This window comes from Mustela putorius, unplaced genomic scaffold (genome assembly GCF_011764305.1).
Source record: "Mustela putorius furo isolate JIRA1106 unplaced genomic scaffold, ASM1176430v1.1 tig00537227_pilon_pilon_pilon, whole genome shotgun sequence".
In the NCBI taxonomy this organism is placed as follows: Eukaryota; Metazoa; Chordata; class Mammalia; order Carnivora; family Mustelidae; genus Mustela; species Mustela putorius.
Window position 1 is genome coordinate 37,810,917 of NW_025422368.1, and position 18,301 is coordinate 37,829,217.

The 18,301-nt window shown below is 34.4% G+C and overlaps 1 protein-coding gene across 3 annotated transcripts in view; it reads left to right on the plus strand.

Annotated features, from left to right (window-relative positions):
- Positions 1-18,301, plus strand: part of LOC101682992 (C-type lectin domain family 2 member B) — a 27,601-nt gene continuing 9,300 nt past the window's right edge. The window contains exons 1-4 of one of the 3 annotated variants that reach the window (XM_004779715.3): positions 1-135; positions 3,389-3,474; positions 10,159-10,245; positions 16,716-16,879. In XM_004779715.3, coding sequence (XP_004779772.1) covers positions 3,405-3,474; positions 10,159-10,245; positions 16,716-16,879 — 321 coding nt within the window. In that variant the 5' untranslated portion in view covers positions 1-135; positions 3,389-3,404. Of the gene's footprint in view, positions 136-3,229; positions 3,475-10,158; positions 10,246-16,715; positions 16,880-18,301 lie in introns of those variants that run through there. The other 2 variants (XM_004779716.3, XM_045073064.1) reach the window with 2 other exon arrangements.

Below are 18,301 nucleotides of genomic sequence, written 5' to 3' on the forward strand. Positions count from 1 at the left end.
GCTTCTCAGTGATGCTTATGTTCTCCTGTCACTGCATACTTTATTTCTTTCTTCATAGGGTGACCATCATACCATCCCACTACCATATCATGCTCCTGTCCATAAGAGTATACCCACTACAGAATGCCAAGTGCTGTGAGTACTTTTCTATTTTTATCTTCTCTTTATCTTCCACAGCAATTCTGGTATTTTACTCTGCTTAGCATAGGCTATTACATTCTTCAATCTTCTGGGAGTTATTTTAACAGTTTATCAGCACCGCTCACAACATTTTCCCAAGTTATCAATTCTTATGCCTTAAGAGAATACTCCAATGTTGATAAAATCTCTCTTATCCAGCTCTGTGTTTCTCTCTTGATCTAATGCCCCTGGAATCTGATCACACTGTATACTCTGTAGGTTGGCATTACATGTTGGTCAGATCAGAATTGCTCCTGAGTATTAAGATTAATAGCTAATCTTAGTTACTGGCTTTATGATCAGGAGGGGAAGGAAGGGATAATCATAAGGAGGGTGTGTAGTTTCTTTGATGGCAGAGGATTCAGCATCATCTTTAAGCAGGGGTAAATGTTAGACTTTAACAATGGAGAATATGCCACTTTCAAAAGTCTAGAGAGCTCGACATTTAGAGGATTCTAGATTTCTGAGAGTTTTGAGAAAGCTTTTAGGAAAGGACACTCTACAAATGGTGGAAAATATTTGTAATACATATATCTGACAAAGGAATTGTTTCCATATTGTTTATATATTAGTTTACAGCTCATTATATATATTTTATAGGATGATTTTCCTTCTTTTCAATGAGTTATAAGACATATACATAAACATAACCACATATAACAAATATAAGATACATATCTTACAACCCATTAAAAAGAAAACCAATCATCCTATAAAAATTGGCAAAATATCTGAATAGAGAGTTCACCAAGAAGGATATATTGGGATGCCTGGGTGGCTCAGTCTGTTAAGCATATGCCTTCACCTCAGGTCATGATCCCAGGATCCTGGGATCTAACCCCACATTAGGCTCTCTGCTCAGCAGGGAGCCTGCTTCTCCCTCTGCCTGCTGTTCCTACTGCTAATGTGCTCTCCCCTAACAAATAAATAGAATCTTTAGAGAAAAAGATATATTAATTGCCATCAGCATATGAGAAAAGGCTCAACAGATTCTCAGAGATTAAAATTACATTTAGATACCTCCACATACCTACTAGAATGGTGAAAATAAAAAAGATTGACCCTATCAGATGCTGTTATTGATATGAAGGAAATGCAACTGTTCTACTTGGAAGAACAACCTCCTTGGAAGATATATTATGTTTATAAAATTAAACATCTATTTTTTTAAAAAACAGCTTTATTGAGTTATAATTGATATACAAAAAAACTGCACATACTTAATGTGTACAATCTGATGTGTTTCGACATATGCAAACACCTACGATACCATTACCACAATTGAGATAATAGACATAGTCATCATCTCCCAGATCACATGTTGAGTTTCTTATCACAAAAAATACAAACATATTTTCTATTTGACCTAGAAATTCCCCTACTATGTATTTTCTCAAAAGATTAGAAAATAAATGTCCACAGAAAGACTAACAGAAATATTGATGCTGATTTTATGATAGTCAAAAAGTGGAAACAACCAAATGCCATAATGGATAAGCAAATTATTATATAGTTACACAAAGAGATTCTACTCAACAATGAAAAGGAATGAACTACTGGTCTATGTCACAATCTGGATGAAACTCCAAAACATTTTACTGTGCAAAAGATACCAGATCCACAAGGGTGCATGACTCCATTTAAATAAAATTATAAACCCAGCAAAACTCATCTCTATTGATATTAGATGAGTGGCTGCCTGGTTCCTGGAATGAACTGCAAAAGTTCATCAGAAAACACTTTGAGTTGATAGAAATGTTTTATATTTTGCATGAAATTTCATATCTTAATTGCTTCTCCTTAGAAACAAAATTAAATTTCATTCAACTATGATAGTGGAATCCCTAGAATATTTTGCTGATGACATAGAAGGAAAGGTTCATTTCTGCCCAAACTTTTAGTCTTCTTTATATTCCAAAATGGAACAATTTTGTTATCGGTATTTTATCTCACGTAATTTTGTTTTGCGTGATGATAGAAGTGACCAGAGCTGTATATTCAAGGCCGTCTGGAAGAGATTAATCCTGTATTAAGTGGGATTATTCTCTTTTATTTTTATAGTCTCTATTTTTTTTCTTTTCAATTCTTTGCCTTCTACTTTCCTCTCCATTCTCATTTCCTTTTCCCTTTACAGAATCCCAGTTAGAACAGATATGGTGTTAATCCTGAAGGAACTTGTAGGACATCAGCTGCATCTCTGTGGAATTTGAATATATTTACTGAAAGAGAATATGAAATCATTTGAAAATTCTGATGAGGAGAAATTTGAGAAGGAATTTGTTTTTCCTGATAATCTAGTATCTTGAATATTGATAATATTTTGAGTATCTTTTAACTTTAGTTTCCTTTTTCTCTTTGTTTTCTTTTTGTGTAGGACTGTGTGGGTGTGTGTGCCCCTGTGATAGCATTCCTTTTTCTCTTTCTGCTTTCTGTTTGTGTAGGAGTGTGAGGGTGTGCACATTGCTGTGATACATCTGAGAAAGAGAGAAAATTGTTTATATTCTTGTTTCAGTAGCCAGTTTGAAACATAGCTTTCTCATTATTGATTTCATCACCTTTAAGATTATCTTTCTAGGGGTGCCTGGGTGGCTCAGTGGGTTAAAGCCTCTGCCTGGGATCGAGCCCCGCATAGGGCTCTCTGCTCAGCAGGGAGCCTGCTTCCTTCTCTCTCTCTCTCTCTCTCTCTGCCTGCCTCTCTGCTTACTTGTGATCTCTATCTGTCAAAATAAATAAATAAAATCTTTAAAAAAAAAAAAAGATTGTCTTTCTAAACATGATTGTTGTGTCTGAGCACATGTCTAAACTCACGTCTTAAATCATGACTTTTAATTAATTAATTTTCTTATCTCCTATGGCCCTGGAAGGACACTAGTTAGATACTACTCTTGAAACAATCGAAAAAACAGCCTCTTGAATATATATATATATATCTTTTTCTGACGGGGATCCCCCATAGAGAAAATAAGAATCTGCAAGCTTGTTATTTCTTATATTTTAAGGAACTTCCTCTTTCTGTACATTTTTTTGTTTTTTTTCTATAGGAGGAAATTGTGTTTAGGCAATAGTTTCACTCAATCAGATGCAGTTACTTTCATTTTGAGAAAGACTGCTTAAAATTATTCTGTTTTTCTAAGGTAGAATAACTCTAGTTTTAAGCTGCTTCTAAAGAGACTAAAAACATTTTTACATTTAATTTGCAAATTTGAAGAGAAGTTTTGGAAAAGATGACACAAAGCCCCCTGATACTTACCCAGACTGATCACAGGAATCAAGGAACCGATGAAAAAAAACAAGGTAAGGACATTTACATTTGTTAAGAATGAAAGTTATTGTTGGAAATTATGACATTATGTTAAAAGCCTTCCAAGGTATGGGACAGGTTTTGTTGTTTGCTTGTTTGTTTCATCAAACAGAAAAATCCTTTTTTGAATTAACATCTCCATAAAATGAAAATTGTGGCAATAAAATTCAGATTTGGAATTGGCTATTTTGTCTTATGAATGGAGATTATCTTAACTGATAGTGGAGGGGGGTTAATCACAGCTTAAAACTGTTCAAGATTTAATTTCATTTTTACTAAGTATTTAATAAAACAAATACTGGAGATGATGTTAAATTTGCTCCACATACTCATTCAAGGCCCAGAATGAAGACAAAGTATGAAAAATTTGGCCAATATTTCTAATGTCTTAAAAGGTTGTTTATGGACAGTGAGTGGAATCAAAATAAGCCAGAGTTTGGGGGTACTTAATAGCAGAAAGATTATCTCCCTATCTTCGTCTTATCTAAAGAATCATTAGTACTCTGATGTCTTAAAGATGTTTCTGTCAACCTCAAGAAGGATAAGAAAAGAAAATTCACTTTAAAATTAAAACTAGAAACTAGACGAGGCGCCTGGGCGGTTCAGTGGGTTAAATCCTCTGCCTTCAGCTCCAGTTATGCAGGGTTCTGGGATGGAGATCCGCATCAGGCTCTCTGCTCAGCCTGGAGCCTGCTTCCCTTCCTCTCTCTCTGCCTGCCTCTCTGCCTGTGATCTCTGTCTGTCAAATAAATAAATAAAATCTTAAAAAAAAAACAACTAGAAAACAGCTTAGTAGCCTTAGGCCTACCAACTAGCAAGTTCAGAATATGTAAGATCCAAATTCTAAATCAAGGAGAAAAATCTTTCAAAGTTATTTCAACAAGGGTCTTCTTAAACAGAATATAGTGAAGAAGAGAGGTTAAAATGCATTAAATACAATGATTGATTTCGGGACTGTGGTGAATTCTAGACACTTGCCATTTAATTCTTTTCAATATATTAGCGCATGCAACAGTTAAAGGTTTTTGTTACTACAGTTCATATTAGAATGCATAGATACTTATTCCTCATTTTTTGACAATTTAATAATTCTGTTAAGGTTAGATCAAAAGGTTTTGGGACAATGGGATCAAATATTAGATAATAACACGAAAATATCAGAACCAAAGTTTTAAGAATGTTTTCTAGCCACTCATAAAATCAATGTTAATTTATACACTAAAGATTGATCAACAATATGAATTTATGTATTTTATGTATAAATAAATGATATATATTACATAAATGTAGTCTTTAATTTACTAGGTAATATTATGTATATGTAAATATTATATGTTGCATATATAGATATATAATTTGAACTTATAAACACCATTGCAATAGTTAATTTAGTGCATGATAAAATTTATTTTTTAATATTTTATTTATTTTTTAATATTTTATTTTATATTCTTTTTTCATATTCGTAATTTGTGATTTTTCCCCATAGCTGTCAGGTAGGGAAAAGTGTATTTTATTTAGTTTTAAATTCATTAGTCACCCTGGATTTTTCCTCTTATCTCTCCTTGGAGATGATTGTCAATTTTAGTATATGTGCTGCGGAATCGAGCACGGAGATCAGAGCCAGAAACAGAGAGAAATTACTTGAGTCAGCTTTTCTACGGGGAAAGTAATTGGAATCCTTAGCTGTCTAGATTATCACAGGGATGAATTTAGAACCATTTTAGTTACATTATTAATTAAATAGACTTTTATTGAGCTACCCAGGGATGTTATCTGTTTTTACATTCCTTTGTTGAACACATTATGAGGGTTGAGCAACTTCTTTGAAATTCATCTCTCACTACTAAATTCACAGTGGGAAAACAACAGGTTCTGTTCTTTTTTGGTTTTTGGATAATTTTGCAGTGTACAAGTGTTGACCATTGAGTATAGGGGTAGAGAGAAGGAACTTATAAAGTGGAAGCTATTTATATTGAATGTAGAAAAGTAGATTTTAGGTTTAGATTAGATTTAGATTTTAGGTTTAGATTTAGATTAGAGAATGAACATGTCGCATGCTTAAATGTGTACCTGCATATGAGAAATGCAGCAAATGTCCAATTCATTAGTGTCCTGTATCACACTAAATGTCACTCCAAGTCTGCATCTCACTGAGCTGACAGGACACTTAATCTTTGCTGTTTGGTGATATTGTGGGGGAGGGGGTTCTTCGGGGTTGTACGACATTTCCTAGCTTTATTGTGCCATCGAAACATTGAGAGAGTCTTAGTCATCTCTTTTCTCTGATTATTTGTGAAAACATACATCCCAACATCAGTTAGCCTTTTGGGTCTAGTCCCACTGTTTCTGTGCTACAGTTATAACAGCCCCACTGTTTTCTTCACCCCATCAATGGTAGATGAATCTTTTTGAGTCTGGTGTTGTATACGTACAGGATCTAGCATTCTCAACTGCACTATGGAATTAAATGATCTAATACCTTGTCCACTTTGTTATGGAAAGGACTCTCTGTTTCTGTAATGCAAATGAGCATTTCTCACATTGTCAGGAGGTAGGCGTCTTTCTTCTTGTTGATTTTGAAGGCATTTCCTCTTTTTAAAACACCTCCACGATTCTTAGAATCTTCCCTTTTTTTTTTTTTTTTTTTAAAGAAGGGTCATTGATTCTAAGCAGTTTTGGGTTTTCTTTCAACAATCATCCTGGAGGAAAGAATTACAAATAGGCTCACTACCTACTTAAAATAATAAATAGAAATATTACATTTAAAATTCCACTTAATATTGCAGTAAATGATCTTCATGTTCCCTCCCCCACACACACAATAATTAAAAAATGGAAAGATGGGAGAGCTATAATACAAGAAAAAACAATAGGATAAGCTTTCTTTTATTTAATTACTATTATATGCCAGAACTTCTGAAAACATAGCACACATATATTCTCTAATTTAAAAAAAAAAAAGAGAGAGATAGGGGAGGGGGCCTGGGGATTCAGCCCTTTAAGTGTCTGACATCCTCCCGTACTGATCTCAAGGTCCTGGGATGAGCCTTGAGTCAGGCTCCGTGTTGAGCAATGAGTCTACCTGAGGTTCTCTCCCTGTCCCTCTTGTCACTTGCATGCTCCCTCTCTCTCAAAATAATTAAATTAAAAAAAATATAAAAGAGAGAGAGAATGTTATTTAGTGGATGAAGAGATTAACAGGGTCAAAAGAGGTAAGAAAATAGTTATACACTATAAAATTTCTATCAAGATTTTGACCTGTAATATTTGTAACAATAACGTTCTTTTGTTCACACTGCCAATTCACAGACAAATAGAATGTCATAATGACACATTGACTTAAATGCTTGATGCTATAGAAAAAGGAGGAATGTGCTTGTTTTCTTGATACCTGATATTTGAAGAAAACTAGTAGGGAATTAGAGAAATTAATATGGTGACACTTGAAAAGTGATTAAAACCACACTAGAGGGGCGCCTTGGTGGCTCAGTGGATTAAAGCCTCTGCCTTCGGCTCAGGTCATGATCCCAGCGTCCTGGGATTGAGCCCCGCATCCGGCTCTCTGCTCAGCAGGGAGCCTGCTTCCCTTCCTCTCTCTCTGCCTGCCTCTCTGCCTACTTGAGATCTCTGTCTGTCAAATAAATAAATAAAATCTTTAAAACAACAACATCAACACTAGAAAGAGCATGAACTGAAGCTTGGAACCAAGGCATAAACAAAATCAAAAGGCTGAAAAGACAGGTGTATGTTTTGTTTCTCCTCTTTTTGACTTTTGCTGCGTTGGAGGAAGTGTCATTTCTCTTACATGGGAATACCCCTTCCTTTTGTACTTCAGACCACATCCCCCATAGCCAGTGCAAGAATTCTTCTTAATTTTTCTCTCCCTCTTTTGCCTGTATTGGCAGTCTATACCTTCCATATTAAATCACCTCCAAATGAAGAAAAGAAACATTATGTGTTTAATGTTTAAAAAAGAACCTCGTGATAACCACTCCTCTCATTTTAACTACCTCTTTGCTTGCTTCAATACATACAGCACAAGTTTCTCTGAAATGCTGATTTTAGTTCCTTATTCCAACAGTGTACCCTTATTCTGTGTGACTGAAGGCACTCTATCAAGGATACCAGTGCCCTCCAAGTGCTCCACTTGATTTTTATATCTCCAGCCCTACCACCCTTGTTTATGAGATCCCCATAATTAGATATAATTAGAGTTATAGCTCCCTAAATGACCTCTTTACTCACTAGTCACAAGGAACTTTTAAAAGCATAAATTTGGCAGTGCCAAACACCCACCTAAAACAATTCAGTGGCTTCCCATTATACTTTGAAGAAAGTCAAGTTCTTTCCCAAAGTTTAATGTTTAGCATCATTTTGTTCCTAACTAGTGAGTATTCCCTGCTACTTTTGACCAAATCAAACTCCTACTTCGCCATGTTCTTTTCCATTCTTTCCTGATTTAAGGCACTTGAACTTGCTCTTCTCTTTGCTTAAAATTCTTTCTCAGGTTTATTTCACATAAATGGCCACTGGTCATATTTTAGGTTTGGTTTTAATGTCAGTTCCACAGAATTCCACCTCCTGCCCACCATCTTTTCTGGTTATTTGTCTTTATCAATCACCCAGCTTATCGCCTTCCAACTCTTGTTGTAATCTGTAATTTTTAATTTTTTTTTCAAGTGACTGTGTCTTCTCCACCAAATATAAATACCAGGAGAGCTTTTGTTTATTATTATATTTATGGAAACTAGCACATAGTAGGTGATTAGTAAATATTTGTCAAAGAATGAACAAATAAACACGATGCTGGCTCACAAGTGAAGCACTGTAGTTCATGTTTATTATGTAGCTTTGAAATCCCAGATGGTTAGAAGAAACGTACAACTAATGACAGGACTTTTCAGAAATTTGGCAGAAATACGCAGGTTAGACATGACTTCTAATTATATTTATAACATAACTGAAATAACCGTCTGGTGGCTCAAAAACAATGCTAGTTTTCTCTAGCTGCATTCCCTCTCCCTCTTTATGGTACTTTTAAACAATTATTATGAATTTTTATAAGTACGAATGTTTTCATATGTTGTGCATGATAGTGTAGATTGCTACCATACTTTTGGAAGAATATCTATTCGATATATGCCGATTTATTTATTTTTGAGATTTTTGTCTTGAGAAGATAATTAGACAAATATGCAAGACATTTAAACTATAATTCTAATTATGGTTAACTCAAAAAGGTGGGACAGCCTAAATACCCATTAGAAGAGGACTTTTTTTAAATCCATCATTCAAATTCTTATGTCAAATTATTCTTCTACATGATGTGTAAATTTACCTGTTTCTCTGAATGAACAACCACCTCCAAATTTTAGTGGCTATTGCTTATGGTTCTAAGGTTTAGGGATAAATACAGATTCAGTTGGAATGGCTTATGTCTCTTCTGTTACGTGGGGCTCAAAAACAGTGAAAGTAGGAATTACAAAGTCTCTTAAGGCTTGGGCTCTAAAGTTTCAGTGTCACATCTGCCCCAGTCTCCTGGCTAAAGCAAGGCATAAGGCAGTTCATATTCAAGTGTTGGGAATACAGTATATCTCTTGATGGGAGGAGGAACAGGATCATGTGTCAAAAGAGTGGTGGACACAGGGGGTGCCATGATTCACTGGGGGCCATTCTTAACCGTCAACCACATATGAGAAGAACAAATTGTTAACTGAAAACATTAGAATAGAAAATAGTGGGTACTTAATGAATGTACTAATATAAAATCATGTGTATTTGTAGGCAAGGTTATATGTGTGAAAAAAGGATTAGAGAGATATATGGATGGAAGGATGTAAACCCAAGTGATAATGCTGGTAATGTTGAAGTAGTAGAAATTTAGATGTCTTTTAAATTTAATATCTTCTGTACATCCACAAAGGAAAAATGTTTGTTCAACAAAAGGAGAGCTCTTCACCAGGAAAAAGATAGGAATGATAAATGCCCTCAATAAGTTTACTGTCTATCTTAAAGTATCATAAAATTTTACAGTAAGGATGTTTATAATCACATAAAATGACAAAGTTGTTTTATTTCAAAAAAAACTTATGTCTATTTTTTCTCCAAATGGGCACTAATTTTTCTGTTCTGCTGACTTTGTAGACGACAAAATACCAGGCCAGGAAAAAAAGAAAGTAGTGTCTTGTTCAAGTTCCTTTGATCATTTGCAGCAAAAATTTCAATTCCAAATCTTCGGATTGATTATTTATGAACTTTCAAATATGTTATGCTACCTATCCTTTAAAATAAAGTTTTCATTAGTTAAAAAATAGATGATCTTAGAACTATTCAAGGAGTGTTAAGATATGCTGATATTGTACCATAGAAGAAGGATATTGAAGGCCTGGGAGTGGCTCCAGATCTTAAGAAATTCTACCCTAAAGAATTATACATATTTGATTCCTTGGACTTTGACAGTAAGGTCAATTGATAACATTAGATTGAATGTAAGGATAAACTGAGACATTTCCCAAAAAAAGCAAGTTTTTTTTTTCCATATAACAAACAGAAATGGTAGGTTTGTGTTATCTGATGAAATAGTGGAATAAATTGCTAAAAGGAGTTTGTTAGTTATGGTTATGAATGAAAATTTAATATTTCTTTTACATGTTTCTAAAGTTAATTTTTTTCAGGTCTTAAGAACAGCTATAAGAAGATTCTCATATGTATTTTGCTTGCAATATCTTTCACTGTCATTAATATTGTAATTACTGGAATAGGTGAGTAAATTACATTTTTTAATTCTTTACTTACTATTTTTTACTTTTCTATGGCCTCTATTGAATGATCTTTTCTTATTTTTCTCACTCTTTTCCCATTACCCATGATCTATTTAATGGGTGACAATGAATGGATTATTATGAATTACATGACCTATATATGAATTTCATGACCTACATTGGGGAGATTAAAAATGATTAAGACAAAATCATTCACCTTGATAATGTCATGTTCCACCATAATTCCCATACCAATGGCAATCTCTATTTTGATTTCTGTTGAACAGTTTAGTTTTGCCCATTTAAAAATTTTTCCATAAATAAGATCATACTTATGATCTTAAATAAGATCTTACTTATTCTTTGCATCTTGTTGTTTTTGTTCCACACCATGTTTGTGTGATTCTTCCATGTCATAACAGGTAGCAAAATTTCATTGAGCCATTTTTGAAAGGGGTTGGAAAAATTTTTATGCAAAAAGCCAGATATTAAATAAATTTATCTTGGTTAGCCATACAATTTGTGTTTTAAGTACTCCATTCTGCATTTGTAGTGAAAAAGCAGCCACACATGATATGTAAGCAATTGTGCTTCCTGTGTTTCACTGTAGTTAAACATGAAAATTTGAATATTTTCATATGTCACAAAATGTTACTCCTTTTTTAATTGTTTTGAGTTTCTATTACTTATTATTTTATTGATGATTTTAAATTGTAAAAACATTTTGCATTTTACTCTGATTTGGGCCTCAGGCTGTAGTTTACAGATCCTCGCTGTAGAATATCTCATGCTATATATTACTTTATTAATCATTCTACTCATGATGGACATTTGGATAGTGCCACATTTTTACTACTGCAAATTATGCTGTTTTGAACATCCTTATGCTTTTAGACTTTTAGTGAATAGTGGGTATCATTTGGGATACACTTACAAGAAAAATTATTAAACCACGCAGTATATAAATGTCAACTTTAGTAAATAATTCCATAGATTGAGGACAACCCAGCCCAAAATTTATGACATATTGATTGTTTAACATACTGGTCAACACTTTGTTGTCAGTTTTACCCATTTCTGCCATTCTGATGAGTGTGTTCTACTACCTTTTGGGGAATTTAATTGACGTTTTCTTGATGACCAACACTGTTAAGCTCCTTGTCGTATTGAACTTAGCTCACTTAGTCACAGTATTTTGTGATGAGTATATTCAAATACTTGCGTTAGCTCTTTGTTTCTTGTTAGATTCATAGGTATTCTTTAATATAATCAATAAAAATGTTTTGCATTTCTATTTTAAATATCTTCTGCTATTTAAATATAAGTATACTAAAAATCTTTCTGAAGTTTACATTTATTTTCTGTAATGTTTTTCAATGAAGGGAAGTTCTTAATTTTTAGATAGTTTGAATTTTTTAAATTTTTTTCTTTTTTTTTTAATAAAATTTTTTATTTTTTATAAACATATATTTTTATCCCCAGGGGTACAGGTCTGTGAATCACCAGGTTTACACACTTCACACCACTCACCACTCACCAAAGCACATACCCTCCCCAATGTCCATAGGCAGGCAGAGGCAGGGTGGGGTAAGCAGGATCCCTGCTGAGCAGAGAACCCGGTGTTGGGTTTGATCCCAGGACCCTGCGATCATGACCTGAGCCCAAAGCAGAGGCTTTAACCCACTGAGCCACCCAGGCACCCCTGTAAATAGTCTTTATCAAGTTGAGGAAGTGCCCCTTCTCTTACTAGATTATTGGGAGTTTGTGTCGCAAGTGTTAGATTTTTGTCAAATGCTTTCATTCATATGATCGTGAATCATGTCACTTTCCTTTTTTAGCCTGTTGATATGATATATGACATTAATTGATTTTCAAATGCTGAACCAGCTTTACAGATCTGAGATAAATTCCACTTTGTCAAGGCACATACCTCTTTTTATATATTGTTGGATTGAATTTGTTAATATTTTGTTGAGGATTTTTGTGTCTATGTTCATGAGATATATGTAAGAAAAGTTTCCTTTTCTTAACTTTGTATAGATTAGATAGACTCATTAGGGTAATGCTTGCCTCATAGATTCAGTTAGGAAGTATTCCATCTACTTCTATCCTCTGAAAAAGATTGTAGAGGACTGGTATAATTTCTTCCTTAAATGTTTGGTAGAATTCATCAGTGAATCCATCCGGGTCTGGTGAACAGAAGTTTTGAGATATTACTAGTTATTCATTCAATTTCTTTAATAGATATAGGCCTATGCATATTGTTTCTTCTCATTTGAGTTTTGCAAGATTGTATTATTCAAGGAATTGGTCCATTTCATTTAGGTTAGCAAATATTGGGTCATTAAGTTATTCATAGTATTTCTTAACCTACTGAGCCACCCAGGTGCCCCTATTCATAGTATTTCTTTATTATATTTTGATTTCCATTGATCTGTAATGATGTCTTCTCTTTTATTTCTGATATTATTAATCTGCGTCCTTTCTCTATCTCTCTCTCTCTTTTTAATTTTTTTGGTATAGTTAACCTGGGTAGAAGTTAGCTGATTTTATTTTTCCTCAAAGAAAAACTTTTAATTTTTTTTTAATTTTCTTTGTTAATTTCCTAATTTTATTTCATTGATTTTTGTTGTATTTCTTATTATTTCTTCTCCTCTGTTTACTTGGGTTTAGTTTTCTTTTATTAGTTTTTTTAAGATGAAAACTTAGATGATTGATTTTAGATCTTTTCCTTTTCTCTTTATTTTTTTAATTTTATTTAATCATTTGACAGAGGGAGAGAGAGATCACAAGTAGGCAGAGAGGCAGAGGGTGGGGCGGGGAAGCAGGCTCCCTGCTGATCAGAGAGCCCGATGCGGGGCTCAATCCCAGGACCCTGAGAACATGATCTGAGTCCAAGGCAGAGGCTTAACCCACTGAGCCACCCGGGTGCCCCAGATCTTTTTCTTTTCTAAAGTATGTTTTCAATACCCTATATTTTCCTGTAAGCATTGCTGCATCCCACAAGTTTTGATAAGTTGTGTCCTTATTTTTCTTTATCAAAACATTTTAAAATTTCTCTTGAGATTTCTTCTTTGTTCCATGTGCTATTTAGATCTGTGCTGTTTTATCGACATGGTTTGGGAAATCTTTCAGCCATCTTTCTGTTATTGACTTCTGATTTAATTGCAGTGTGATCTGAAAGCAGAAATTCCATTGTGATTAATGTGATTAACTCCATTGTGTGATCTGAAAGAAAGATTTCCTTTCTTCTAAATTTGTTAATGTGTGTTTTACGTTATTAATTTAAATAACTATCAGTCTTCATCTGGAAGTTTATGTAAGCATTCAGATTATCAGCAAATAGAAATGTTTTTATTTATTCTTTTGAAATCTTTATACCTTTCAGTGTATTGCCTTCTTTTACTGGTTTGAACTTCCAGTACAGGGTTGAAGAAAAATAGTTAGGGTTGCATCACTACCTCATTCTTAAATCCATGAGAAAGTTTTTAAATATTTCTCCATTAAGCATGGTACTTTTAGGGGCACTTGGCTGGCTCAGTCAGTTGAGCAGCCAACTCTTGGTTTCAGCTCAGGTCATGATCTTGAGTCGTGAGATTGAGCCCCACATCGGGGCTCCACACTCAGCAAGGAGTCTGCTTCTCTTTCTCCCTCCGCCTCTCCCCCTGTTTATGCTCTCTCTCTCTCTTTCTCTGTATCTCGCTGTCTCAAATAAATAACTAAAATCTTAAAAAAAAAAAAAAAGAAAAAGGTGTTAAACTACATCAAAATAAAAAGCATCTACACAGTGAAGAAAATAACAAAACTAAAAGGCAAACTATGGAATGAGACAAGATATTTTGCAAATGACATATTCCATTAAGTTAGTCTCCAAAATATATAAAGAACTTTCTGTATCTCTCTGTCTCAAATGAATAAATAAAATCTTAAAAAAAAAAAGAAAAAGGTGTTAAACTACATCAAAATAAAAAGCATCTGCACAGTGAGGTAAATAACAAAACTAAAAGGCAAACTATGGAATGAGACAAGATATTTTGCAAATGACATATTCCATTAAGAGTTAGTATCCAAAATACATAAAGAACTTATAAAACTAAACACCCAAAAGACAAATAATCCAATTTAAAAATGGGCAGAAGACATGAACAGACATTTCTCCAAAGAAGACATACATATAGCCAACACACACATAAATAGGTTCAGTATCACCTATTAAGGGAAGTGTAAATAAAAACTATAATGAGATATGCCCTCACACCTGTCAGAATGGCTAAAACCCACAACACAAGAAAAAACAGGTATTGGTGAGGATGTGGAGAGAAAGGAATATTCATGCATTTTTGCTGGAAATGCAAACAATGCAGCCACCCTGGAAAACAGTATGGAGGTTCCTTAAAAATTTAAAAATCAAAGTACCTTATGATTCAGCAGTCACACTCCTGGGTATTTACCCAAGGAATATGAAAACATTAATTCAAAGGGGTACATGCACCCTTATGTTTATAGCAGCGTTATTTATAATAACCAAGGTATGGAAGTCACCCACGAGTCCATCAGTAGATGACTGGGTAAAAGAGATGTGATGTATATTTACAGTGAAATATAATTTGGCATGACAAAGAATGAAATCTCACTGTTTGTAATGAGGTGGATGGAGCTAGAAAGTATAATGCTAAGTGAAATAAGTCAGACAGAGATAGACAAATACCATATGATTTCACTCACATGTGGAATTTAAGAAACAAAACAAGCAAAGGGGAAAAATGGTGAGACAAATCAGGAAACAAACATAATTATAGAGAACAAACTGATAATTTTTTTTTTAAAGATTTTATTTATTTGACAGAGAAACAAGCAAGAGAGAGAATACAAGCAATGGGAGAGGGAGAAGCAGGCTTCCCCATGAGCAGGGAGCCCAATGTGCAGCTCAATCCCAGGACCCTGGGATCATGACCTGAGCCGAAGGCAGATGCTTAACAGAGTGAGCCACCCAGGCTCCTCACTAACAAACTGACGATTATCAGAGGGGAGGGAGGTGGGAGATGGGTTAAATAGGTGATGAGGATGAAGGAGGGTACTTGTGATAAGCACAGAGGGGTGTATGGAAGTGGTGAATCACAATATTTACACCTGAAACTAGTATAACAATGTATGATAACTAACTGGAATTAAATTAAAAAAAAATAAAAAAAGAAAGAAAGAAAGAAAAAGAAAAGAAAAAGGTGGGGCTCCTGGGTGGCTCAGTCATTGAGCGTCTGTTCAGGTCATGATCCCAGAGTCCTCGGTTTGAGCCCCTGACTCTGGCTGCCTGTTCAGTGGGAAGCCTGCTTATCCCTCTCCCACTCTCCTTGCTGTGTTGCCTCTCTTGCTCTGTCAAATAAATAAATAAAATCTTTTTTCAGAAAGAAAAAAAAGAAAAAGAAAAGGGTGTTAAGAGCTTTACCTTCTATAGGTACTTGGCATCAGATTTACTATAGGTGATAATTTGTTTTATGGTCATATACCATATATCACCAGCATCCCGTTTATGAGTGGTGTTTGAATCAATGCCTTTAAAGTGAATCATGTGGACAATCAATACCATAGCTCATCCTTAAGGTTTTGCTCCTTTAGACCCACTTTTGGTACTCAGAACTGATTCATTCTGGGTGCCTTCAGGAAAACAGACACTGAAAATGTTACAAGCATAGGACTTTAATATGGTAATTAGGAATGACATGACTGTGGAAGGAGCTGAGGAGTGATGGTCTGAAAGCTGTGTAGCTGGAGGAGAAATAGTCACTAATGATTTTGGCTTAAAGCACTAATGAGTTTGGAGAACCTAAAGATTAAAGTCTAAAAAAGACCTCAAGCTGCCAAGTCTACCAAGAGCAAACTCATTAAAGGCCTGTGAATTCCCTATGCCCTAGGTCTCTAAGAATAAAATTTTCTGCTTTATTTCTACCTTCAAAATCTCATGTGGCTTCTTTTCAGTGGCTAACTCAGAGTCATACAATGATGGTGGTACCTAGCTGACAATAAGCAATCAAACACACATATTGTTAATTATATATTCTGTTTAATTCTTTTCATTGTTTCCTTAGAAACTAAAACATGCATTCTAGATTATAACAGCCTAACATAAATTAGTACTTTTTTACCCCCAGATAATGCTAGGATTTTGTTATATTTCACTTACGCAAAAGTGGTATAGGTGACTTAACTCAAATAAAAATCATACTGGTAGGCCTATGACGGATGATGGACCACTGGGGTTTGGGTTCAATGGAATATCAGTGTCCTATCAAATCCTGAACTGCTGTCTTTTAACACAACATGAAATTTGTCTTTCAATTTGTTGCATGACAGATATGCAATTCTGGTCATAATCAAAATCTTACATCACAATCTTGTCTTTCGCCATTGATCTCAAAATACAGGGGCATATTATTTCTACTGGCCTTTAATAAATGTGTTTGTCTCATTTCCAGGTTTAGTATGTAAGAATACTCAGGATTCTTGCCCAGATGATTGGATTGGTTTCCAAAAAAAATGTTATTATTTCTCTAAAGAAGAACAAGATTGGAATTCAAGTAGACACAACTGTGTCACTCAACATGCTGACCTAACTATGATTGACACTGATGAGGAAATGGTAATTTGATACACAATTCTTATGCAATTTCTTCAGTAGAGGTGTTGGAAATATTCAAATGATATTATGATTTAAAAAATTGTTTTCACACATGCCTGTCTATGCCAAAGATTTTTAGAGCTTGCCATGTGAGATACAGTTGCAAAACTTGGTAATGTTTGGTTTGAATAGTGTAAGGCTTATATCAAGGAGTAGACTTGACAGATATTTTTGTATTTTAAGTATAAAGCAAAGAACTTGATATTATTTGGAATCCTTTTAAAAGTCAGTACTGCAGGAAAACAACTGTTTTAGGAAGGATGGGATTCTCCAATCTACCCCCTTTGAGGAAACTTCCTCTGACTTCTCAGTCTTGCTTTGCTCTCTCTGAGGTCCCATCACAGCTTCCATCAGAGCACTCACTACCAGTAAAGAATAGGTATGTAACTGAAAGTCTTCTTAGACTGAATCATGAGCTTCCACTGAACACATACTATGTCTTATTTGAAATTATTGCATTTGCTATACCATAAAGGCAGGTACAAATTAAAAGCTTAATGGCCCATTTTAAAATAAGTATTGATTTACATGGCAAAAATCCTATGAATAAAGGAAATCTCCTAGAACTTTAACAGAGGATTGTGCAACTACATACTTCTGCACTTGTGAAATTTGTTCTTTCCCTCAATTATTTATGTGATAAGCATATGTTTTTACTTCTGTCTAGTCTCTTTAAAAGTTAAGGGTCAAGATATGGTTTACTCATGTAGGTCTCAAAAAAAAATGAATAAACAAAAAAAAAGCAGAATCAGACCTGGAAATACAGAAAACAAACATGGTTGCCAGAGGGAAGGGGATGGTGGGATGGGCAAAATGGGTGAAAGGGAATGAGAGGTACAGATTTCCAGTTATAGAATGAATAAGCCACGGGGGGAAAAAGGCACAGCCTAGGGAACAATGTTATTGTAATAGCCTTGTATGGTGATAGATAGTGTCTACACTTGTGATGAGTATGCCGTAATGCATAAATTTGTTGAAACACTATGTTGTACACCCGAAACTAATGTAATATTGTACACCAACTATACTCAAATTTTAAAAATTAGGTAAAGGGTCAATATAAGAGGTAAGATAACTTGAATAATTTGCAGTTAAGAAGTATTAAAATGTTAGGCAGCACAACACAGCATTTAAAATGGTTAAAAGAGAATTCTTTTAATTCCGTGGTCAATAAAATATATTTAGGCAATCTGCATGAAGGTTGGTTCAAATTTAAGTGGATGTGAACAGGATGGGGGCAATTTATAGACCAGTGCAAGAAAAGAACTATTTTGGTTGTAGCAAGATGTATAGAAATCCAAATAAATTTTAAAAAACTAGGTATGTTAAGAGTAAGACACAGCAAATCAACAAGTAAGATGCAAACTTGAGTTCATAGAAGAT